Below are 25340 nucleotides of genomic sequence, written 5' to 3' on the forward strand. Positions count from 1 at the left end.
AATGTCTAGTGAAAGGACCATCACAAAACAACCCGTAATAATGTAAGGGAAGATCGAATAAGAGCGAAAATAGGAAAGAATGATTCTACGAAGGAGAACATTTTCTCCGTTTTTGGATGTAGGAGCTGCAATGATGAGATAGAGGGAGAACACGATCGTAAAGACAGAACATCGCTGGCAGTATGAGAACTCCATGTATCAACGATATGGAGATGCACATCAACATGGCAAAAGCGAACACCTGAAAAGAAATAGACTGGTGAAAAATACAGCCTTCAGCACGAGAAATGAATGTAAAACTGCGATTTCTGCTTCTGACTACGATAATTTCAGCTATCTATCACTGAAAAAAGTGGTCTTCTGGAGAATCACAGAATAGCGTTTTAGGTGCAGAACAATAGTGGACGATTAACAAGGATGCAACCGAAGTTTTTTTTCCTCAAACTTGTCAGCTATGGAAGGTTTCGGCTGGAAACAAGAAAGCACAACAAAATAATTCTTAGAAACATTTTTAAATGAAGAAGTCTGTAATTTTCATTGGTTTTGAGGTGGCTGAGACAAAAGTCGGTGCAGTTCACCGAAAAGTTAAAAAGATTCGTAGGAAAAAATAAGGAGAGCACAGTCATACCTGAGCCATGTACAACGGAACAAACGCAAGCGGGAGAGCACACAAATTAGTGGAAACTCCAGCCTGGACAACTGGAAACCCAACAGAGCACAACGTGTGTTGAAGCCTGGAATTGAAGCGGTTGAACCGTCTAGGCAAAAAGTAGAAGAAAAGGATAAGAAATAAAATCAGATACCTTTGGTTTTAAGAAGAATACAACAAGTCAAAAACTGAAGAATAACACAACATCCACGAGCTCACCTTAACCTATACTTCGAACTGTTGCCTTCGGACTCTGAACTGAGAGTTGAACTAGTTCCTTTCTTAGTCATGTAGGATCCTGACATATTCTCATTCAATTCGGAGGAAATCGACACCTTGGGAAACTCAAAATTGTCAAGTTCTTTAACTAACTAGCGGCGTGATAGTGGAAGGAGACGTGAGCTGGGATATCGACGCTGAAACCGATGCACATGATCGCTATTGACATTATAATCGGATCCAGAGAGAAACCAAGCAACGACATGTAACCGAACACTCCTAAATGACCACTCTCTTCAATGTTGAAGAAAATGAAAATAGGAGTTCAGAGCGTCTGAATACCATTGCCCATCTTGCAAAGTAATTACTACGGAGAAATACTATATACTATCAACAATGACACAGAAAAGTTCTGAGAAACTCATAATGGCATACCAGAACAAATACGAAGACTTTTTTGAAATAATACAGAGATTCTTCAGATAATACACACACATTCTTTACGTAGGAACAAAAATGTAATAAATCGATAATGTCAAAAGTTCTCTTCACTTTTACTTACCGTAATAAGTTTGAGGTTACTCTCTGACTCCTTTTAGTTTAAATAGTTACACATACCAACGCAAGTGGCCAAGATTGCCATTGAGACGAATAGAACTGTTGCAATATGGTTAATGAACATGGCGCAGACGAGGATAACACAGGCGAATGTGGCCAAGAAGGACTGCCAGGTAATGGTTGGAATTGCCTGTAAGGGAATTCGCTAAGATGTTCTCATGCAGTCTTCACCTTCACCGGATCCGATCACTAATAACGATTCTACATTGCTTAAGACACTTGTGTTCACCTCAAGAAGATCGATATAGAACGCGTCATCAGAAAACACCGTCGCATTGAATTGTCTAAAAACATGACATTTACTAACGTTGCGCTGGTATTGTGATTAGTTCTTGATTTTTCCTTTTCGAATGTGTACAAATGTCCACAGACGTGTACGTACCTTCCAAATCGATCCACCTGCTCTCGCAACGACTTTAGCAGATGTCCTTTTTCCTTCCACGAAACTAAATGCTGGCCATGGTAACCAGTGATGAAAATGAATCGCGAAGCAGTGGGGCCGCTAAAACCAGCAATTTTGGAGGATCTAAGACTTCCACACAACACCAATACCGTAATCTTTTTGTTAATCAGTTCCTATGATCATCACAAGAAAAGGGGTTTTAGAAAACTGTTCGAGAGTTAAGATGCTTGAGCGTTGTTCTCTTCTCTTGAACAATTCTCGTTTGAAATATTTTCGCATTTGACAATATTATGCCCTGCAATATTATGAAATGTCGGTTTGAATATTTGAAATGCTTTATTTTGGATATGTGCGGAATAAAGGCAGCATGTCGGGCAACTTTTCGATATTGAGTCTTCTGGCAGCAGGCGCAATTCCCGTGTGTCACAACAAAAATGCGAACTGCTCCTTAGAAATTTGGCAATCTCTGTAGCACTAAGGATCTCGGTTCACCTAGTGGCACTGCTCTTAACACCCACTGTAATGTAGTCGTGGTAAGCGGATTTTATCACATATCAAGTGTAAAAAAGTTTTTTCTTCGATTTGATTTCTCTGTTTTTTTTATTCTAATGCAGATGATCCTAATCCATCTTTGAAATGAACAATGAAAATTCAACCGAACGATACCTTCAAAGATACCTCATCTATTTAACAAACTTAACTTTTACACAGTTTTTTTTTCGCTTTTTATACGGAGGCACGCAGTACAGTAACACATTAGATAAAGAAACCGAAAGCAATTTTACTTACAGAGATGTGAAATGTGATTTGTGTTCTGATAGGGTTCAATCGAGAAATAATCGATGGTACAGGGAAAAGAATAGTGGAAGGTGCCTTTCGTCCGCCTCCAGGAAGGAGAGAAATTTGTGGATTTATCAGAGGTTAGATTCTTGAGAAAAATGCTTACTTTGTCCCAGCTTGTGACTATCGAAGAAGTTCCATGCAGTTTGCATTTGAAGAAGCAAGTCAGCATGACTTCGTATAGAACGTCACAAAGCAAAAGACTAAGACTGGTACGGCCCAAAAGTTAAGGCGCGAATCCTTGAGTTTTTGACTTAAAGAAGTTCGTCTTATTGGACAATCCCGTAAATAACGCTGTTTTCTATGCTGCCTTTATTTTTTTTTCAAAATTGGAAATATGAAAACCAGAAACCAATCCGACAGACCAATACAAAAAGTGCTATGAATCTTCTGCACCAAGTCAAGCCTGAAACAACTTTTGAATTTCTAGCTTAAAAAAAATCCTTTAAAAGAAAGTTTTTTCATTACTCGACTTTTTTCGGGAAGCTGCATGAGACTGTTCTGGGCTTTCAAGAACGCAGCTTAGCTTATTATGTGAACGACGTGAAAGCTGGTGCAATTGTCTGAGCGGGCGCGCTCGAGCTAGGATCCTCGGTAGCCCCAACCGCATCGCGGAGCTGCGCAATGGTCCCACCGCGCTGCAGCAGCCCACTCATTTCCACTGAAAGTCAGGCCGTTTTGATCCGACTATAGTTGAGTTCACAAGGGGCTATACTACAATTTTAGAGGGAAACTTTGGGTTTTGAGTACATGAACAGTTTATATCAAGTTAGGTCAAAACAAGCCAACGAGTCGTGTGACAACTGTACCCCTGGCTGCGTTTGTGGTGTTGTTTGTGGACATTTGCTGTAACTATGCCCCAAAAGCCGAACCACAGCACCAATTCGAGTACGCAGCTGGAGTACAAAACAGGCCGTTTTGACCGTCCTCTATACTGTTTTTGATGCTGCGTTCTTGATGACTAACTGTCAATAGTTGGGAATCGGAACAATAATCATGGGCATGACCAAATCTCTCCCTGTCACCTACCTTCAGAGGAGTTTCTATATAGCGAAAAAAGAGGCTCAAAAGAGTTCATAGAAGTTCCAGTTAGACTAATGTAATGCCTATCTAAGATATTTGGTGTTATCAGGAAATTGTAGGTGTTTCTCAATGGCTCTCGAATGAGAGAAAGAACTCACTCGGTAGTGTTTTCCAATTTCACGAAGCCTTTCCAGAACGAGTACTCTAACCAACTCAAGAAGGAATCCAGTGTCCCTGCATCCGGATCAGCTTCCAGCTCATCGCCAAGTGACTCTTTGTAGGTGATGTAGTCACTAAATCACCAGAAGGGCAGTGCTAGAGCGAATGGTCTCGAGGAAATGGAAACTCACTCGAGAAAGAATTTTGTGCTTTCAGGGCCTATAGCATCCGGAAGACTTTCGAAGGCATGCTTCAAGGCCAAAAGCTCTTGCACATTTTCGGGATCAGAGAGATTCCCTGGATTATTGACGACAACGGTAGCTGGAGTGTAGAACGGTACCATGAACTTGTTTCGGATCCTATCGATCTGCAGAATAGATCTTGTTACATATTGTTGTTCTATGGAAAATCTCTCTTGACAATATACATGAATCAATTTCGAGTCCGGAAGGAACATCTTCTGCGGTGAAAGATCGATTGATACATAGAACAGTCCCTGAAATCAATAAAAAATCACTGCAACGTTTGAAGACTGGTTTAAAGCATACCATGAATCTAACGTGTTATGGATTTCTCATAGAAAGCTCCTATATGGGGTCGTTTATTGCGGAAAACCATGTGGTTCCGCTAATCTCTCCATGATCGTCGTAAGAAACGGCATGGCAATCGCTTTAGTTCCTACGAGGTGCGTTAGAACGCGCATCTATGCACAGGTTCCGTCCCCCTCAGCAGTCTCTTCATTAGTTTAACTTGAATAGGGTGGTGACGAGACCTTATTGATTCTCGATGGCACGTTCGTTGATGCGGCGCGTACACAAGGATGGCGCCTTGCAATGCAAACCGTCGCAGAGAAAAACGGCGGCCCCGGGGCCGTTTTTTACGGCGATCACTGAGCGATGAGCAGAACGACTCGATTTTCCTTAATCTACGATCTTGTACAGAAGCTTTCCATGGGGAATCCATACCAGGTTAGACTCATGGTATGCTGCCTTTAAAGGCAGCGTATCACGATTTTCTTTTTTCGGAGCCAGCAACAAAGTTCCCCATCTTGACTTTTTCCACTAATCGGCATAGTTGAGATTATCAACGCCGTTAGAATTGAGTATATAAACACTTGCACCTCTCCGACAGGCCTGCTGTATTTGGTCCTGAATATTTGCCCACCAGCGAGAAAACTACAAAGTACGAGATGATTTGTCTTTTTTTTACCTGTGTTACTTACCACGATGGCTCCTCCCACATAGACCACCCATATCAACATTACGGCTAGTGACACCTTCCAGTTCGATACCAAACCTGTGTACCAGTGCAGGAAATCTTGAGCAGCCGTCTTAAGTCGGGAAGACTCCTAAGCAGAACAATCCTTGAGTAATGAGAAAATTTTACCATGTACCTCAGAAATACCTCTTTCTCGCTGTACTGAACGGCTGAATCAGCGAATAACGCCATCACAGCGGTGTAGAATGTCACTGAAAAAAAAACACTGGAGTTCTCTCCACCAAAGATACTACACAAGTCAATCCGGTTACGTTGATACAGCATATCCATAAAGATGCACACTGCGTTTCCTATACAGAACAGACGGATTTCCGGAGGAGAGGAGTAGGCGCCGATGACGAATGCGAGTATATTTGTGAATGCAGAGATCGTAATTGCAGGACCAGTCTCTATGAGAACCTAAAATTTCTTCATAGTAAGTGAATTTTGTTCCAGACAATGTTGGTTGCATGTGAAAATGAATATATGGTGTATAGCTGCACATATATGTGTAGCCAGGACGACCTGAAGCTTGATTCGTAGGCGGCTGCGCTCGAAGTGGAGTGTAGCGGTTGAGATCGACGGTAGGCCCTCGCTAGCATCGCTGATCACTGCAGTCCGAGTGAAGCTGGCGATGGTCTCAGCCCGATTCCAAACGCTAACACCATTGCACTATTTCCTCCACCTTATTTACCATCATAAAGGGCAAAAAGGCAGTTGGAGGAAGTGCCAACTAGAAAAAGGTTGTACTTTGTAATTAAACAAGTTTCTTGAGGCCTAAGCCTTTAAAAAGGTTGGTTGACTTTGTAGTTATGCTGAGTAGCATAATTACCTTAACTGACCAATTGTCATTCATAAAAATTCGTCGTAATGGCTTCCTAAGCCTCTGTCCCGAACCCTAAAAGCAGCTAGAAAACAGTCTTCCAAAGTCCGTTTTGGCTTCCTGCTGGTTTGAGGTTGCTTGTGAAACGTTTGCGATAATCTCCACATATAAGACCAAATCAGCGGGAGTCCGCCATTCATTTGTAACGGCAAAGATGGCTGTTGCTAACTTCTGACTCTTCGTGATTTCACTCTGGTTACTAAGTGGCCAGAGCTCGCATCGAAGGTTAGAGGAAGAATTTAATGAATGGCTTAGTGGTCGTGGATTGCTGCGGAAAGAGCGACCGTTTCTCAGCTGTGGAAATCCCTGTAAACTCACGAAAGAGGCGAAAGCGAACGATGAAGATGGGCGTTGGAAGTTAATGCTACAAACGTCCGTCAGCCTAAGGTGATTATGCCGAGCAAAGTAATTACTCTGAGAACCAACTCTGTACAATGGTTCAAACCTGAAGAAACGTCCTTAGATAGCCATAACGACTACTTTTTGGGTAACCCAAATCAACTCCTTTTTTCCTCTAAAGTTCAACATACCGTAATTTAGTTTATCTGTTTCTTGCTTCAGACTTCCTTGTAGGTGTTACATCATGTACAGCTACAGCCGGCGTAGAAAGTGTTGTAAAGGCATTCACCGAGCTCTTCCTACAGGATACGGGAAACTCCTCGGATCTCTTTTCTTTTTGCCTTTTAAAGTTATGCATAACGTTTTCCGTGTAGTGGCACATGAATTGGATTGCATGGTCTTTTAGTTGTTGGAATCCTACTAAATCAATTCCATCATTTGTTTTACTCCTAGCCCTTCTCTGACGTCTTAGTTTGTTGAGACATACTTTCCAACATATCTTTTGTGCAACTGTGCACACTTTCCATCATTAGAATCGTGATACTGATTCTCCTGATCCCAGAGCATTTCCTCGAAAAAGTCAGTTTGTACTAGTCAGATTTCTCCCTCACGTTTTGTGTAACTGTGAGTACGGGGAAAGTGTAGTTAGGGGGTGGGGCACACAGTGGCGCCCCTATTTCTGGACACCATATCTTACTTCTTTCTCTTAGTAACTTTAGCCGAAGCTCGACTTGGCGGGTCCGAAAAACGAGATATGCAGAAAGAAGTTCCGCCGTGTCGATCAACATTTTATTACCGACCGGGAAGAGTGTGGATGACGTTGACTCCTTCACTAAATGCATTCAGGACACTGCAAAGAACACGCTCCCACTTTAAAACTGAGAGAGGTGTTTGCCTTTGCACCTGCGAAAACGATATCCACGTACAATTCTGTATTTGCTGCCCCTGAACGTCAAGAGCGAAGGAGTGTGAGGAGGCGTGGAAGGACAAGAACCCGAGAAAAGCAGATACTCTGCTAATCAAGCATAGCGGCAAGATGAATAGGTGTTTGCTTGCCTGAACACTGCCAACGGAGCGGCTCTCTGAGAGTCAACCGTACCCATCCGGAGGGAACATTCACTTTGCTGAACCGACAAGCGCCGTCAGTTCCTGAAGTCGTGCATGTCCAAAGACAGACAACACTGCGCTCAGCGAAGACGATGAAAGTAGCGCAGAAATGCTGAAATCTCTTCTTTCTCAGATTTGTGAGATGACAAAGATCATCCGACCAATACGGATTGACGAAAGTATACCTAACTCGTGAAGATACGCTATCATAGTTCCTTCCTACAATTCGCCATCAGTCACTGAACTCACGAATTACCGAAGAATGCCATTGCTGGGTGTAATGTACAATGTGTTGAAGCTGATCCTCCTAGCTAATCAAACGTCGAAGAAGCCACCGACGAAAAAGCCGGCTTTCTTCCTGGTTGATGGACGATTGACCAAGTAGCGTGCAGCCTCTTTAGTTAGACTTTTTGGACTTCGATGCTTTCGTTTCTCCTCATCGAGGCAGTATTCTCAACGGGCTCTGAATCGATGAAGTTCCCGGAAAATTCGTTTGCCTAACCAATGACATGAATAGAAGAACAACTGCTGCGGTTCGAACACCAATCGGATGTACTACACCGTTTGAAAAGGAAACTAGAGTGAGACAAAGAGCCGCAACCTTTGTCTCACTTCGACTTCTCACTTCAGTTTCCACTTCGAACTTGGTGAACCTTTTCTGTTCAACTTCGCCGTCGATGATATAATACGAAGAACACTTGCGCAGCGTCACTCCGCCGATGTCATTTTAGCGCCGTCTCCACGTCCCATGGTGCATGTCGAGTAATATTCCATTCTCGCAGCGCAAAATTGTACCATATTGTTAACCTTGTATCGAAATAGCTGCAGCCTACGGACAGAATGGGACTCCTCCCTAGTAAATGCAAGCAGATGTGTGTCATCGAGATTCTCAACGAGAATCAGTGTGGACGGACAGCCTATCGAGCTAGTGGATAAGTTTTATTACTTGGGCTGATGAAAAACAATGGCAGCTATGAGAGAGGTGTTCAGCAAAGATTAGTTAAAACTAATTCGGCACTCAACTCGACCTAGTTCCTGTGGTCGACACCAATTGCCAACGAAGTCAAGCTGCGAGTCTACATATCTGCAATTCACCCTATCATGATGTACGAATCGGAGACTTGATCAGCACCGTCGACGGTGATGGATAACACTCGTCGAAGCGACCTGAAGCCTTTTGCTGTTGCGCATGTGGCGAGATGATGGCGCGATCGAGGTGGAACTCTCGCTAGCTCCGTCACCTTTCACACACACGCGGATACAGTCGGTAAATATTGACTAGATGACAGTTGTTTGGCAGCAATTGCAAAACGACGAGTTTGCTGCTCTTCGTTGGTCCAGTAGTATAGTACAATGGATTAGGAGGCTGAACGAGTTCCTTAATAATTACACTTGTCGATTCCATTAAAACCTGCCTTGAGTTACTTTTTGCTCTGGAATCTTCTTGAGGTTTGGTTCCAGCCTCCTCCTGTCCGACTTAGCGTTCGAACATTATTATTATTTTTATTATTATTAACATATTATTGTTATTTGTTAGTAAAATAATACAGATTTTCATATTTTTGTGTTTCTTTAATCTGTCTGTCAATGGTGACGTGAATAATAATAATACGAATAATTATGTACCTGAACAAGTTTTTCCTGTCGTGATTTAGGCTCCAGATAGTCGTTCTTTTCAATTCGGTTCCAAGCATGCACCATCAAGAAAGCGTCATCAACACTAATTGCCAGAACCTGAACGCAATTTCCCTCATGCATATACTATGGTTAGGATCTAAGGAGAAAGTCATTGTAACGAGTCCTTTTGTCTCAACGAAGAGAAGTACTAACCGAAGCAAATGAACTTACGAGGAATGGAGTCACATTAAGAATCGGCGAGAAAGTCACTCCCAAGAGGAAGACTGTACCAAAAGCTGTTCCACACGCCATAAAAGGAAGAATGCATGCAGTAATAGCGAGAATCACCTTGAAATCATCCACATTTAATTAGTTAGCAGTTTTCTCGCTGGATAGTACGGACATACTTTGTTGATCGAGGCGTTTTGATGATACATGATAACTGAGCTGAGGATTGTGGTCGCAGTGCAGAATGTGCACATAATGATAAAACCAATGGCCAAGAACGGTTGAAGACTTTTACCAGCCAGCATGATGTCTAAAACGTTGCATTTGAAGTGTAGTAACCAAAAACAAATATGCAGATTTTGAAAAGAACAGTCAAGACCGCTAATACGTCTCACGTCCTGATAATCTAGAACAAGCACTACCAGAAAAAAAAACGAAAGTAAAAATGAACTAGAGTGCTCATAGCACCGCGGCAGGATCAGGCGTGTGATTGGGTTTTCACATCGAGGATCGCAAAGGGAGGGGTTTGTAAGGAAAAAAAAAGGGGGGGAGGGGGGTGGGGGAGTCGTAAGGGAGTGTGCGGTAGGCGGTAATGAATTGAGGATTGCTGATAAGGTAAAATATTACGTTGCATTTAATATCACATACATTACAAAATTTTACAGGTTTGACCCCCCCGCCTGAGTCAAATTTTTGCAAAGGAGATAGAGACTTGAAACTTCTTGTAGGAGATGGAGAATTTATTTATAAGTAGTTTAAAAGTGGATCAAGCAGAATTTGATGGTAAAAAAGGTTAGGTTCTGTGCCCATGTTAGGTCTGAAAGATCGCAAATAACTTCGTGTGAAAGGGGCCTAGAGAAGTAGTTTGGAGGGATTTTCATAGGTGAAGGCTAGCACTAGAAAATAGTCATACCGCTGTCCATTGCAACCTCCTAGTTTTCTTTCCTGGAACTTGGATAGGAAAAGTTGAACATTTCTCGATTTTTTTTTACTTTTCCAATCTAAAGTTTGAGAGAGCCAAACGACTCAGAAGGGGAAATTCTGCACATGGGGCTTGTTCTTGTTCTTCCCCTGCCTTTGTGAAGATTTCGTTTGGGTAATTGATGGTTTTAATGACAGTTCCGTGATTAGTGATTTTGTTAAATTATTTAGAAGACAATTCTATTAGTCTATCATTTGTCTTTCTTCTTTTTCATTATTTCTCCACTATTATTTATGTATTAAAAAATCAGGAGAAAAACACACCATGTTCAACAATTGCAACCGATATAGGGTTCACTTCTATTTTTCCATGTTCGAAATTCCTGAAATGAAATGTTATAGAATGTGTTGAATGGATTGCAATTTTTCAAATATCTTCCTATGTTTATTTGAATATCATATTGTTCGGGATGAACCTTGCGAGATAGAAGAAAACAAGTTTAGTGAGAAGAAAAGAGTCCACAGCAATTTAGTGCATCGTCATGTCGTCGAGATAACTCTGAACGTAATACAACTACGTCCGTTGCGCGCTAGAGGGTGACTTATCATGAACTGATCTTCAAATCAAGTTGAATCTGACCATGGACTGTGACCTGTTCCGCAAATGAATGCGAGGTTGTTGCTGGACAGGATCCAACGCCCCGCTTGAAAGACATGGAACGAATTTCGAAGCTAAGTAGGAATTTGGCTTGGTCCAAGTGCACAACACATCGTGCGAATGGTGACGAACACAGCTGCAGAGAAGCTTTGCAAGAGAAGTTTCGAAGTTGCGTGGAGAAGGAATCCTGAGAGCTCTGCAAAGAAGGAGTAAGTCCGAAGAAGTGTTGTCGGGATCCTCGGCCGTCATGTTTTGTTAAAAGCCCTCATGAAGGAGGATTATTCTTCAACTTGTGTGTCCAAGCATCTCCACCTCCGACAAACTACCGGGTTTTGCCATTGCACCGCTGCGACAAAGAGCATGGAACTTGCGGAGTCCACGTGCTTATTCTTGAATCATCTGAATTTTTACGGTCGGGTTGCCACTGCTCTTATTGTCTCGACGCACATGACGTCCTATCTTCAAGAAAAAGGATCCGAGACATTTGGAGAACTTTGCAAACTCTTTTATATGCTGAGAGTTTTATACAAACTACTCATGAAGATCATTTACACCCATGCATCAGGAAGGTACGATGAAACCAATCTGTAGAATAATGGATGGATTTCATTAAGGAAAACAAAGAGACCTTGCTGAGTTTCATCAAAGTTTGCCGTAATATCATCTGCCCTAATCCTGACTATGAGAAAACCTTTGACAGCGAAGAAGCGAACGCAATGCTGTCAGCGTCGCGCAATCAGGGTTTGAATGCGTCACATGTGGGGGCCAGCTACTACCATGGGAAGCTGCAACATTGCTCTTCTGCCACTTCATTATCACGTCCAATGAAAAAGTGTTTTTACAAAGTGATTCTGCATCGCCCAAGTTGCTCACAGCTGCATTACAGTGGAATATGAAGTCAAAAAAAGCCAAAAAAAAATAAAATCTCGAAAAGCATATATATAATCTTTTAAGGAGCTCCAGTGAAAAAAAGCTCTACGAACTAGGAGAGAAGTGAATAAAAGTGGGAATAAACAGAAAGCAGACGCAGTTCATGAGGAACATTTGATGGCGAAAGAAGAAGAATACAGCTTGAGAGCTCCCACAAACGGAGTCTTACACATTCTCGTACGACGTGTGTTCCACAGACATGGATTATGACGAATGAAAGAACAACAAAACAGAACAATGGCAGCAGCCCGCACAGGCTTTACAATCCTCAGGGACTATGGACCAATTGATTGACCAGCATCCTTTTGCTCATTTGTTTGACTCGACAGTTATTCCAGCGCTCTGCTACGCAGAATAGGCGTAAGCAGACATTGATCTACTGTCGTGAACAATGACCACCAAGAGAACAATTGAAAGATGTTTTCCAAAGTTTCATCAGAATCTAATCGGATTTCGCAGTTCCAATTTCAGAACAATGTCCGCGTGATAACGACGAACATATCTATACTTAAACAATATTTGTAGCTATATATGCTAAGCTATGTATACCGTATAGGCTAAACATAGATGGGCCGGCCGGCTTTGAGAGGATTCGGCGGTAGATTGACTAAAAGAACGTTAGTGTGGGTTCCAAGATTTGCAAAAAGTCCTCGGGGGAGGCAAGCAACGACGTGGGCTGATGTGTTCACGACATGAACGTGCTGACAGCTCAACTGGATACGGTTTAAACATCTGTTCAGTGTCGGTCTAAAGCCGTACGGACTTCTTGGATGACAGCTACAAGAGATGCTGACGCAAATGATCAGGGAAGATGGGCCAGGTAAGTAAGAGAACGGAGATCATATAGATATCTACTTGGGAATATTATAAGAATTTAGATAAAACATTATTGTTGATGTAAAATGAATCTGTGGCACAATGTTTGTTTTCAAAAAGTTTTTCAAAAAAATGTGTTCTAGCTGACACCATTTCTACCTTTAGAACTTCCTTTAGACAAACAGTGGTATAACTACAGAGCTCGACTCTGGCTCTTATAATTTTAAAATGCTAATCAGGAGAGAGAATAAATTACAGGAAAAAGGATAGAGGGTGTAGTTCTTACTTTTCAAAATAATCTTGTACTCCGAGCTCCCACTGTTTAACCATTTTCGCTGTCCACGAAGGGTGTTTTTCCGCTCGGAAAATCAACGCAACCATAGCCACAAACTTGAGAGTCTTACCATCGTCCTCAAACTCAACTCCGAAGAAGTTTGGCTAAATATTAGCATTCCTTCAAAAAAGACATTGAAATAATCTATCCTAGAGCACACAAAAATAAAAAAGACATACCAAGAGACTAAATTTCCTCGAAAACATTTCGGATGTTGGGTAAGAGAGATCGATTCTGTCTTCTATCTCAAAGCTAGCGTTTGCTGCGAGAACACGCATACCATTCTGGAAAATTCGCTGTATCTCTAGATTTGGTGTAGGTGACATTTATAAGAGTAGCACCGACGTAAAATTGTCGCACTGGCTCGCTTGCCTGACAGAAACCTCCGCAAAATTCGTTGAAAGACTGATTTTTTCTTAGATCGGCGTCATATATGAGGAACTTAGACGAAACAAGGTCCAGGATCTGAAGCATCGCAAACCTCGCAAAAGAAATATAAAGAAATGCTCGCAAAACTGCCGCGATTCACCTTTACGGTCTCATTTAGGTAATCTGGGCGTATCATAGATCCATTGTCTCGTGCTCGCAACAATAAAAGTAAGGTGATGCCTTGCCCTTCGGTATCAAGGAACTCCTGGAAGATTTCTGATCAGGGCACGTCCATAATCGTGAAACAGCCTTTCATTGGTATTTTAGCATAATATTAGCATTAGTATGAATGGTCACAAGGTAATCTCTCCACAAAAAACATCCTCAATAACTTCAACAATGAATAAATCCTATTAACCTTCCGAAGACGAAGATAAATCTCCTTAAATTGTAGATCAGTAAAGAGCTTAAAGATCAATTCCCGTTTCGACGGCTTGCTATTGTTTTAATTATTCGATACAGTGTTCATAAGGCGTTTTTGATGACTGGCAGCTAAAGTCTGGAATTGAGCTTGTGTAGTGGTTTATGCTTTAAAGGTAATCTCCACCTGAAATCCGCATCACCCCCAAGAATCTGGGGTGGTGCGGATTTCAGGTGGAGAGTTCTTATACGGTGTCGTAGATTATGGGAAGGAAGGTGATTCCGCCCATTTCTTCCTAATTGCCGTAAAAAAAAACGGTCCGGAAGATGCGACGCGTGAACAAGGCCGGCGCGCTCCAATCGAACTCGTTGTAGAAAATAGCGCGCCGGAACGCTCGAAGTCGTATCTTCCGGGCCGTTTCTTACGGGCAATAAGGAGTGAATGGACGGAATCACCCTTCTCTCCATAATCGACGACTCCGTGTAGGCATAACCCACCTGAAACTCGCAACCACCCCAGATTCGTGGGTGATGCCTTTGATGATTCTGCCAAAATTAGATGTCACATTTTTTCCCCAAAAATCTGTAGAATAATGAATGGAAGAGTGCTTACATCACATTTCAAGACGCTCGTCGAACCTATGAGCTTTGATTCCAATTATTCAAGGGCTAAACATGAAGGGAATACCGGAAGGTGCGCGCGTTCAGTGTTCGCCAAACTGAATGCAGAGCTTGTGTAAAAATGACCATTTTCAATAACAAAAGGGATGTTTTTATGCGTGCTTGCCGTTGACATGAAAAATTGCGCTTGAGGTAGAAGGCGCCATTATTGAGCGGGAAGAGTTCCAAAATTACCTGCTAACCAGACATGTATATATGTGTATAGTTTCGTTCTGAAAAACTCATAATCGTACCATATTTGCCACAATTTGGAATAGTTACACTGCAGCGAATGTACGATATGGAAACTTCTGGCTTCAAACATTAGTGAACTCAAAACTAGTTGTAGAACAAGGGTTCTGCTTTAGTTCACGTGGCAAATGTTTTTCCTACACCATGCACTTGAAATTGGACGAAGTAGGGATCGTCACGTTCGTACGCTGAAAAAATCAGCGCACGAGCTTTTTTGTTTCTCTTCACTAAAAATCGACACCATTCCAACACCATGACGGGAACCAGAAGCATTCCATGAATGCCTCGCATTAATATCTGTATCTGTATCTATTAGATCGTGTATCTATTAAATCCAATATTGTGTGTCCTGAAAATACCTTATCCTTCTCGTTAACCTTCATTTTCCGTGGTTACAATTTCTTCTACTGTCTGGAAAAGAGTTACGGCATCCAGGGGACACAAGAAACTCTTAGAAGGTTATAGTGTACATACAATTATAATGTACAATATCCGTGGTTAGTGTTCGTTTCAACTTGCAGAAAATAATTCCTTCATGTATAAAAAAAAGAGTAGACTTATTTGCACAGACATAAGAAAGTTCAGCTAGCATTCAGTTATAATAGATACGCGTATTCATATATGCATTACCAGTCTGAATGTCCGGCTAAAGCCGGACTTCAGACTTTCGGTGATTTTAGCTTCGCTCCCCTTCACTGATCAATGAAAGTTAATAGTAGTGGTGTTTTCTGTAAAATTAGATTTGTGTTTTTTTAACAACGCTTTCCTTCTCTTTTTTGTATTATAATTTAAGGCGAAAGATTACGGATTTTTCCTTCTAAAAGCAATTCAATTCAACATTTGGAGAATATTCTACCATCAGCTACAAACACTCCTTCGATGCCAGAGTAATAAAGATACAATTTGAAAGCATTACTCGAAGTATGGGTATTCCCCCTGATTTCTCCCAATAGTTATCACAGAATGATTTTTTAACATAAAATGACGTGAAAGACATCATCCTACTGATAAAGATAACGTTTCACGTCAGATCACATAAACATCTTGCTACTATTTAAGCAGCTGTTTGCATGCATGTTTCCACTTTCTGAGAACGCTACAAACTTGAGGCGAAAGAAGAAGGAAATAGGCACGAGGAGTAGTCATAAAGGTGAAGAGCAAAGCGTCAAGTGGTTACGGCTATGAAACGGCTGCAACCATTTATCTTTTCCGTCATGCACAATAAGTTATTGTGCACCAATGACCGGGTCCACCGACGCCGGTGGATCCGTCACACCCCATATTATAGCAATCTGGCGCCGATGGACCCGTCGTGCCTCCCTCTACAGGTGTCTGGCGCCGGCGCGCCAGTGCGACGCCAGTTGACCCGTCGCACCCCCTGCTATAGGTATCTGGCGCCGGTGGACCCGTCACACCCTCTTCTATAGGTATCTGGCGCCGGCGCGCCAGTGCGACGCCGGTACACCCTTCGCACCCCTTCTATAGGTATCTGGCGCCGGTGGACCCGTCGCACCCCCTTCTATAGGTATCTGACGCCAGCGCACCAATCTGGCGCCGGTGGAATCGCCGCACCCTCTTCTACAGGTATCTGACGCCGGCGTGCCAGTGCGACGCCAGTTGACCCGTCGCACCCCCTGCTATAGGTATCTGGCGCCGGTGGACCCGTCGCACCCCCTTCTATAGGTATCTGACGCCAGCGCACCAATCTGGTGCCGGTGGACCCGTCGCACCCTCTTCTACAGGTATCTGGCGCCGGCGCGCCAGTGCGACGCCAGTTGACCCGTCGCACCTCCTGCTATAGGTATCTGGCGCCGATGGACCCGTCGCACCCCCTTCTATAGGTATCTGGCGCCGGTGGACCCGTCGCACCCTCTTCTATAGGTATCTGGCGCCGGCGCGCCAGTGCGACGCCGGTGGACCCGTCGCACCCCTTCTATAGGTATCTGGCGCCGGTGGACCCGTCGCACCCCCTTCTATAGGTATCTTGCGCCGATGGACCCGTCGCGCCTCCCTCTATAGGTGTCTGGCGCCGGCGCGCCAGTGCGACGCCGGTGGACCCTTCGCACCCCTTCTATAGGTATCTGGCGCCGATGGACCCGTCGCACCCCATTTTATAGCCTTCTAGCGTCGAGGCAACAACTCGACGCCGGTGGACCCGTCGCACCCCCCTTTTTGAATTTCGTGACTGACACACACACACGTGACAGAATAAGCCCGTTATTATATATCATGATGATATGATATCATGATCATGATTATTGTTTGCACTAATATTGTATTGTATTCGTGTAAATGATTAAATATATCATAATCTCTCAAGCAGTATTTTATTTTCTGTCGATTGTTTTGTCGGTCAATCGATTGCATACGTAATGTTTTATGATACTTTGTTCATCCATGATTGATGAAATGACTGAGGTGAAGGAAAGTGAAATAAGTCGCAGTTCAACGTTCTCTCCAAAAGATTTTCATCAAGGATGTAACTTCTTAATGCGTAAACAATTTCGATTTCAAATATTCCAGCAGAAGCTTAGTGTGCTATGTCATCTTTTATACCATTTGAATCAATACTCAATAGAAGCATTGGAAACGATCATTTTTCAGTGCTTACGTAAAACGCTAATGTCTAAATCGCTATGATCCAAATTTCGGTGCAAACACTTCGGAACAGGCGGTGAGGTAAACCACGTTCCACAGAGATCGGTTCAACCATCGACTGCGTTGGCTGAATCACTTTTTTCTCTGCGCAGTGAAAACGTGTTTCTTCACTAATTACAAATGCACTGAACTTTCCATTCAGCATACACCAATGGTGTTGTTTTTTTTGGTGATTCTCACCTTCAGTTACCTGTAAACATTCGAAGGAGAGTTGTCCCATATGGAGTATCTGCTAATGTCTCTTACAGCAGTTGTAATTACAATCTTTAGTAGGTATTTACTATCTTTACATGGGCATCGATTCACCGATGCTAATAGCTAGTTGTTGTGATAAGAGAACTGAGCAGGTGACTGAACAACATCGACAGTTCCGTTTTATTTTGCCTTTAATGTAGTCTATCATCTTGGTGAAGGCTAAGCTCGCCATAGTAAGGCTGTTCGAGTAAGCGAAGAGTCTGCCTGTCTCTTGAGAATATGCAGCAGCATAGCATCGGTACATTTCACATCATGCACCGCAATTTCACAATATGCACTGTATCATGCTTCGTCATCCCAAACATGTCTGTCATAGTCCTGAACAGGATTAAAAGAACATTAGATGAAGGGCAATCATACAAGCAAACTGAGTTTCGAACAGGACACAACCGACCACATCTAAACTTTTTCATAACTCGTCAAGGTGTTGCGATGGTACGAGATGCCGCTTTTTGTCACTTGAAGAAATTTTCAGTTTCAGTTGGAGCGGAGGCCTTCGTGAAAGCTTTGGAGAAACTAGGTGTCATTACACGATACATAAAAGTAGCCCGTGAGTTACACGGCAACTCCACGAGCAATATTCCCTACTCTGCAATAACGCCACAATCGACGTGACGAGATGCATCCGACAGAGTAACACAATCTCATCAAAAATATTGAGTGCCTCTCTCGAGAACAGCTACACTTAAGCTACACCGAACAGTCTTCGTTTCGTTGATAACGTCATTCTGATGACATGAAGCATCAGTCAAGTGGAACGAATGCTGATCGAACTTGATGGAACGTAAAAAGAGCGTCTCTAAATGAAGCGGGACAGGGCGATGTTTATGAGGAACGGATGGTTCTCTGATGCCATTTTAAGGCCCAGCAGAACGAATGTAATCGGGTGTTTGAAGCGTGCTTTTCTGGGTTGGAGAACTACCATGAATTACGGCAATACCACCGAGCTGAGCGGGCGGAAGCGAGCTGCAGGAAAAGCATACAAGAACAATGAGGAGGTAGTAATCATCAAAAACATCCAGCTACCAGTGCTCGCCTATTCAACCCCACTGCTCTCATGGTCTTGACCTACGTTTCAGAAGCCTCGGTCGTATAAAAAAAAGGTGATGCTAGATCTCGTTTCGCGTAAGTGAAAGGTGAAAACTGAAGTTCAGCCCTTGGTTAGAAATCGGAGACCACAGGAGCCGCATATATGCTTAAAAAAGTAAAATAAAGTGGCCAGGATAGACGATATCTTCCAGCGACAAGTGCTAGACCAGACTTGTTAGCGACTACCATACAGTATCAATACCATGCAGTATCAAACGCACTCCAGAAAGACCACCGACTCGATTCTCAGAACTTTTTACAATGTTCTTCAAAGGATGCTCTTTAATATCACTGGCGAGAAGAGAAGCCCTGCGCGTGGTCGGGACGAATGGAAGTATTGCTGGTGCCGCCAGGAAATAGACGTGCAAATGGAGCACAGGTCACACTGATGATTACGACTTCACCCTTTACAAACCAGTAGGAGATGGCCACATCAAATTCCATTTGTTTGCTCTGCAAAAGATCCGAATCAAAATGTTGTCATCTGTTATTCGCTGAGAAACGATTCTGTCACAAAACGAAGGGCGTAACCGTTGTTGTGCACGAGTCTGTCGTCTATCTCGTCAATCCTCCTGAATTTTTTTCACATCGTGGTGAAATCTTTCGTCTACAATTTCTGCGACAGAGTTCATTTTCATCATCCACTGCCAATGTGGCGACACATTCTATCAGGTCATTGCTACAGACATTAGCACTAAAGATGGGAAAGCCAAATAAGAAAAGATCAGATACGGGTTAATTGGGCCAGAGAAATAGAACAAAAAGAGCGACTGCTTTGATGAGTCAAGGTTTTGAGTGTCTGGTGATCTTTGAGTGGAACTCGAATTCTTTTTTATTATAGAAAGAACCATCGTCATTCACATGCGAATCGACACAATTTGTGCGGCAATTCACTGTGCCCACTATACACGTGTTTCGGGTACTTGATCTCAGTGCGACCTTTACTCAATAATTTTCACGACCATTGTTTTTTTCAATTCGAAAGATCGATAAAATATAGTACAGCTGATGGAAGGTTAGGCCTGTTGTTCTTTACTGAGGTGATAGCCGCGCAGATTTTTTTTTTACAAATACTAATCATGTGCCTATCAAAAGCACAGGATGAACCTTAAACACTTTGCTCAAAAAATTGGCATTCACATACAAATTCCAGGTTCTTTCAGGGACAGGCAGATCCGAGGGAATCCAAGGGAAGTATCACGAAAAACATGAAAACAATCTGAAAATCTTGGTTTTTCTAGTGCTTGAATGTTGAAATTGTTGTCATTTCAACCACAGTCAACGCCGCCACTAAAAAACCATAGAAGCATTCGTCAAAGCAACCGAACGTACTGTTTCTCCTCCTCTTTGGTTTTGTGTGATTTTCCAACTAAAAACATCCTAATTGTGAGAAAATAATTAAAACAAGCCTGGCGAAGGTTTGAGGAGGTAGGATGAAGGCGGCGCTATTCATTCATTTTTTTTTACTTCGGACTTCGACCTAATGCTTTTTTTTGCGGCCATAGATGCTGCACAGCTTTGGTGCCAGCAGGACTATCCTCTTTCTGGCTGAACTTTTCTTCGAAGCTAATTTCAAGTGTCAAAATACCAATTATCGACTTTTTCTGTTGGAAATGTTTGCGGTGGCTTTTGTTCGCCAAACACAGGGTAAACGTAACGAGTCTTCTTCGCTGCTGGTGTCCCACAGCGGAATTCCTGTTCATAGTCCACCAAATTATCGGTTTATCTATAAGTTACGAATTCGATTTGACAAAACCAACAAATGAGGAGATGAAAGCGGTTCGAAGCAATTTAAGCAACAGAAGAACTCAAGCAAAAGAGACGGATGCCTCGCTAATGCCTCGCTTCTGCTAAGTAGGTTTCTTTTGAGTATCGTTATGTATCCTGTGAGATATATCTTACGCACAAACGTGATAATGATTCAGAATCAGACAGAATCGAATTGTGCTACTACTGTAACAGGGCCTGCAACGGCAAAGGCACAAAAACGTCCGCAGAGCATAAAAGCTTTGAACTTGAGTGACAAATGGTTTTCTAATTTGAGAAGTATTTGAGAAGACGATGGTTTATCGATCGACAGGTCATCACTGAAGGTGAGTAGTTGAGTCACTCCGGGCCCAAAAACTTAAGCATCAGTTCTGAAGGATCCACAGCATGTGGGTTAAAGCTGCTGAGAAAAAGGAAAGACAGGGCTGAAACTACCGCTGATTTAACATAACCTAACCTTCCAAATAGGGAAAACAGAACAGCTAAGTCATTTCATGTAGTACTTCAAAAAAAAACAACCGAAAATGGACTCCAATGCAATCCACGATCACCAGGTATGCATGCAATAACTTTTATCCACACATTTTCGATCTGTATTCGCAAGTTGGTGGCCCTAATGAGGGGCGTTAGACTAGTATTCGTGAAAACTGTTTGCGTCCGCCTCTTCCGCGACTTTACGTGGATTTCCACAGTGGATTCTGATCCAAACTCCAAGCACGTAGCAATCAGAGTGAAGCCACGAAGAGTCAGCAAGTTCGCAGCAGCCATTATGCAAATGAAGCGGCTCAAAGGCATCACTCTATGAATCTGAGATGGTAGGTATTTCAGGTGGAGTATTCGTATACGACAAAGTAGATTATGGAGAGGGGGGTGATTCCGTCTATTTCTTCCTAACTGCCGTAAAAAACGGCCCGGAAGATGCGGCGCCGCACAGGGCTGACGCACTCCAATCGAACTCATTGTAGAAAGTAGCGCGCCGGAACGCCCGAAGCCTTAGATTCGTGGGGTGATGCCTTTAACAACGAGAACGGTTCCAATGTGCTCGATGGCCTTTTTTCGCGTTCGCAGTACAGGACAGTACACGCTGTATTACAGTAGGAACACAGTTCGATTCTGTCACGTCAGAGTGGCCTCCCTCAACTACATATTACCCTTAAGCTGTTCTAATTTTCTCTTAAACGTTGTTCATATTGTAACCGTCCCCAATGCTTCGACGATTTCATTGTCATCAGAACTGATGCGGACCGTGTGACCATAGGAACTTGTTTCTTTTTCCACGTATGTCTCTGTTTTTTCTGCCTCTTTAGTACTCAAATTTCGTTGAAATGCGCGGGAAATTGCTTCATTCGCGTTTAATTGTACCTGCTAGAAAGCGAAACAATATAACAAAGATGTAATGAGTGCATGACGTATACGCAAGGCAGTTTAGAGAGTTTTGAGAAGACAGCAACTAGTTCCGCAGAAAGAATTAGGCGAACAATGAACGAAAGAAAAAAAAGGAAGAGAAAGTGGAAGAATGCAAGTACAAATGACGTATTTCATTGTTATGGTTGCGCATTGTATCTAAAGAAGAAGAATTGATTCCATCTGATGCGCCCAATTTGACTTGGTTGGATTTGATCAGAGTTGGTTTCTCAGCACGTCACGGGGCTCCTAGCGTTTGTTTGTTTTTTTCGAGAACGAACTAATAATTGCGTTCCATTTTTATAATTTCTTCCATTCTTAAACATTGCACTGAGCTTTCGTTGGCCGGAGAGATGAAAGACTTGGTAGGCACCAGGATGGTTCCGAACCACCGACAGTGCGGGCATAACAGAACCATAATAAATAATAACAATAATATGAATAATGGTAATAAGTTTACAAGAACGACCGGAGTATTGTTCATGTTTGTGAAGAATCAACGCACGAAAATACGAAAGCGTTCACAGTGAAATAAGTAAAGGTCACAGTTTGCGAAGAATCCAAAATGTATGCACAACAGCTTTGATTTGTAATTAATTTTATTATCATTATTATTTGTATTGTACTGTATTTCATCTATGAAAATACTTTGAAAAATCAATCAAAAATACTTGCATTACAGCAACAGAACTAATTAGGAGCTATTGAATTGGACAAAGACGTCCCTTTTTTCCTGCAGGCCAGCACACATTCTATTGACCATAAGTTTGCATTTGGATATCCCATTTAAAACTTTCATGGGGAAAACTTGTTTATGACACAATGCGGCGTCGTCGATCATTAGCTGATTGGATTTGAAAATTCATATTGCATTTTAAGAACATAACTTATTACTCGAAAAAATTGTTTCTAAAACTAGAGGAAGGATATTTGGCTCGAAAAAACCAGAGAATGAGTGGCAATGAATAATCAGGACCAGTTATGCACGAACAGCTGGTGGAGCTATGTGATGAGTGCATTTTGGTAGGCTCTATCGAAATGGTGAGTTTGAACTGGTATGCGATAGAAAGAATTTCTCAAAAAATCGTAGATCTTGGACACTATAAGGATACACTTACTCAGGGTAGTGAGACACTTGACGGAATAAACATGAGGTTATTCCATTCAATAGCTTTTTCTCCTCTATTTGCGCCTCTCAACGCTGAAAAAGCCGAAACGGCAGGTTAGTGGAGGTCCCGTCTAAAAACCTCGAAGGCACGGTAACAGAAAGCATAGGCAGAAGTATACCGTGGCACCAGCACACAGGAACGCTTGAATTACTAAAAAGAGCACTTTTCTCATCCTTCTATGGAGGAATAGTTTCTCTTGAAGACCATAACAACCGTGTCATATCAAAAAACTTCATAGTTTTCCGAGATATTGGAATTTAAGATTGGTTAGAAAATTTTCTCTAAGAACAACTTATCAACATTTTTACTTTGAAGTTAGCAAAATGAGTAACTCGATTTTCGTCAAGTGATCGTCAATAATGGGACATGCTCATAAAAACTAGAACTGGGCCTGTCCAACCTACAGTCGAACTCACCTGAAAGACACTGAATTCGTAACGAGACCTAGCGTTTTCATTAGCCCATCCATCCATAGCACTGACTTGCCTAAAAACATGAACAGTAGAAGAACTCCAGAACTTTGTGCTCTGTCTTCTGTAAAGGCACTTACGGAGTAAATGCTGCTTTAAGTGAGAAGAGAGCCGTAATGACGAAACAAACGGTAATAGTGGTGCGTGGCCATGTAGCAACCGCTGCACCGACATTCCTGCACACCCATACACAACCTCTTGTCAACCACATTTCATCCATAGCCTTTAGCAGCAGCAAAATTAAAATGCAAGAAAAAGAATGAGGAAAGAGAAGGGTTAGGGACATCTATTGGCGAGATCGAACATACGTCAGAATCCTATGAGATCTTGTGCAGAAGAAACTTCTTCACAACTTGCACTGCGTGAAAGCTGTACAAAATGTCCCTTATTAGCGAAAAAAAACAGAGGCAGCGAATACTGGTAAAAATCTGAAAAAGGTTACAAAAGTCTACTAAATGTAACGTTTCAATTGCGTTTGTAGTATTTGTGGAATAAAACAATGCTGTTAGGTTGATAGGAAAAATAAGGCGTGTTTTTCGTTGCCTTATCTTAACAACAAAAATTTTTTCTGGTTAAACTCATAATATTAGAAGCAGTACAGCGTTTTGTAGCGCATTTTGTTGGGGCTATTAGTAGTAAAGTGATTTTGAGCGAGGATCAGTATTTGGTCAGTAGCAAGACTTAGAAGATAATGTATCCACGCAAGATTTTCACTAAATTTTCTTCTACGAGTTCAAATTTTGCAGGTCTGCAGCGGAGACAGCTTGGAATATGAACGGCATTTGGGGTGAGAGAAGCGTCACCGAATCCAAGGTATGGCGTTAGTTCCCAAGATTCCGTTATTGCGATATGACCCTCGACGACAAGGATGGTCGCTGCAGCACTTCTGAAGTTGACGACCACCTGTTGAAAGCAATCATGGGAGATGGACCGTTTAAAACAACACGAGAGGTTGCCCAAAAACTAGGCGTTGACCATTCAACAGTCATCCGCCACTTGAAAAAAAATTTTGAAAGGTGAAAAAGTTGAAGAAGTGAGTGCCGCATGAACTGAGCAACTCGCAAAGAAACCGTCGTTTTGAGATCTGCTCAACGTTTCTGTTGCGCAACAAGAACGATCCAATTCTCGATCGTATTGTTACCTGTGTTGAGAAATGGATCCTTTACGACAACAGGAAGCGTCCTGCTCAATGGATGGACAAAGATGAATCTCCCTAGCACTCTCTGAAGCCTACAAAGCACCCAAAAAAGACCATTTTGATTGCGTGGTTGTGGGCTAAGGTAAGCCACTACAGCCTCATAAAACCTGACCCCACCATCGCCGAGAAGTACTGCAAAGAACTGGATGAAATGCATCTCCAACTTCCTCGCCCGGCGTTAGTGAACAGAAAGGGGCCGATTTTCCCACACGACAATGAAGCGAGGCTCTGTCTCACTTACCATATTCACCAGACCTTTCGTAAACCGACTATCACTTTTCTGGGCAGCTGCCTAAGAGGTAAGATATATTAAAACCAAGGTAATGCCGAAATCAACTTCCGGAAGTTGGTGGACTCCAAAAGCCCCGACTTTTATACTTTCATGCAGCGGGAATAAGCAAACTTGTGTCTCGTTGCCAGAGATGCGTGGACTCTAGCAGTTCTTATTTCGATTGATAAAGGTGATTTTGAGGCGAGTTATAGCGTTTCGAAGCGAATGTTTGAAAGCGCGCATTATTTTTGCACCAACCTAAGAGCATAATGCATATTGAGATGATTCGATGAACTCTAAGCATTCAATTACATCATGTTCCAGAATTTCAGGAATTGTTTGAGTATTGAATAAAAA

General features: G+C 42.4%; 1 protein-coding gene across 2 annotated transcripts; it reads right to left on the minus strand.

The window, feature by feature from the left end:
- Window positions 1–85: 85 nt before the first annotated feature.
- On the minus strand, window positions 86–23734 carry RB195_017861 (uncharacterized protein; the record flags this gene model as incomplete). 2 transcript variants are annotated; one of them, XM_064185046.1, is made up of 24 exons in its annotated part: window positions 86–241; window positions 629–734; window positions 869–947; window positions 1022–1147; window positions 1487–1616; window positions 1716–1770; window positions 1869–1988; window positions 3911–4045; window positions 4103–4278; window positions 4339–4407; window positions 5134–5259; window positions 5316–5380; window positions 5441–5588; window positions 9124–9231; window positions 9346–9462; window positions 9522–9652; window positions 10588–10646; window positions 12954–13105; window positions 13181–13285; window positions 13347–13466; window positions 13531–13635; window positions 13789–13836; window positions 23461–23530; window positions 23595–23734. In XM_064185046.1, 24 exons carry the CDS (start codon window positions 23732–23734, stop codon window positions 86–88), a joined length of 2646 nt encoding a protein of 881 aa, XP_064040927.1. The 2 variants fall into 2 exon arrangements, with proteins under 2 accessions (XP_064040927.1, XP_064040926.1); XM_064185045.1 differs by lacking the exon at window positions 13789–13836.
- Between the last annotated feature and the right edge of the window lie 1606 nt (window positions 23735–25340).

This window comes from Necator americanus, chromosome II, assembly GCF_031761385.1.
Source record: "Necator americanus strain Aroian chromosome II, whole genome shotgun sequence".
Taxonomy (NCBI): domain Eukaryota; kingdom Metazoa; phylum Nematoda; class Chromadorea; order Rhabditida; family Ancylostomatidae; genus Necator; species Necator americanus.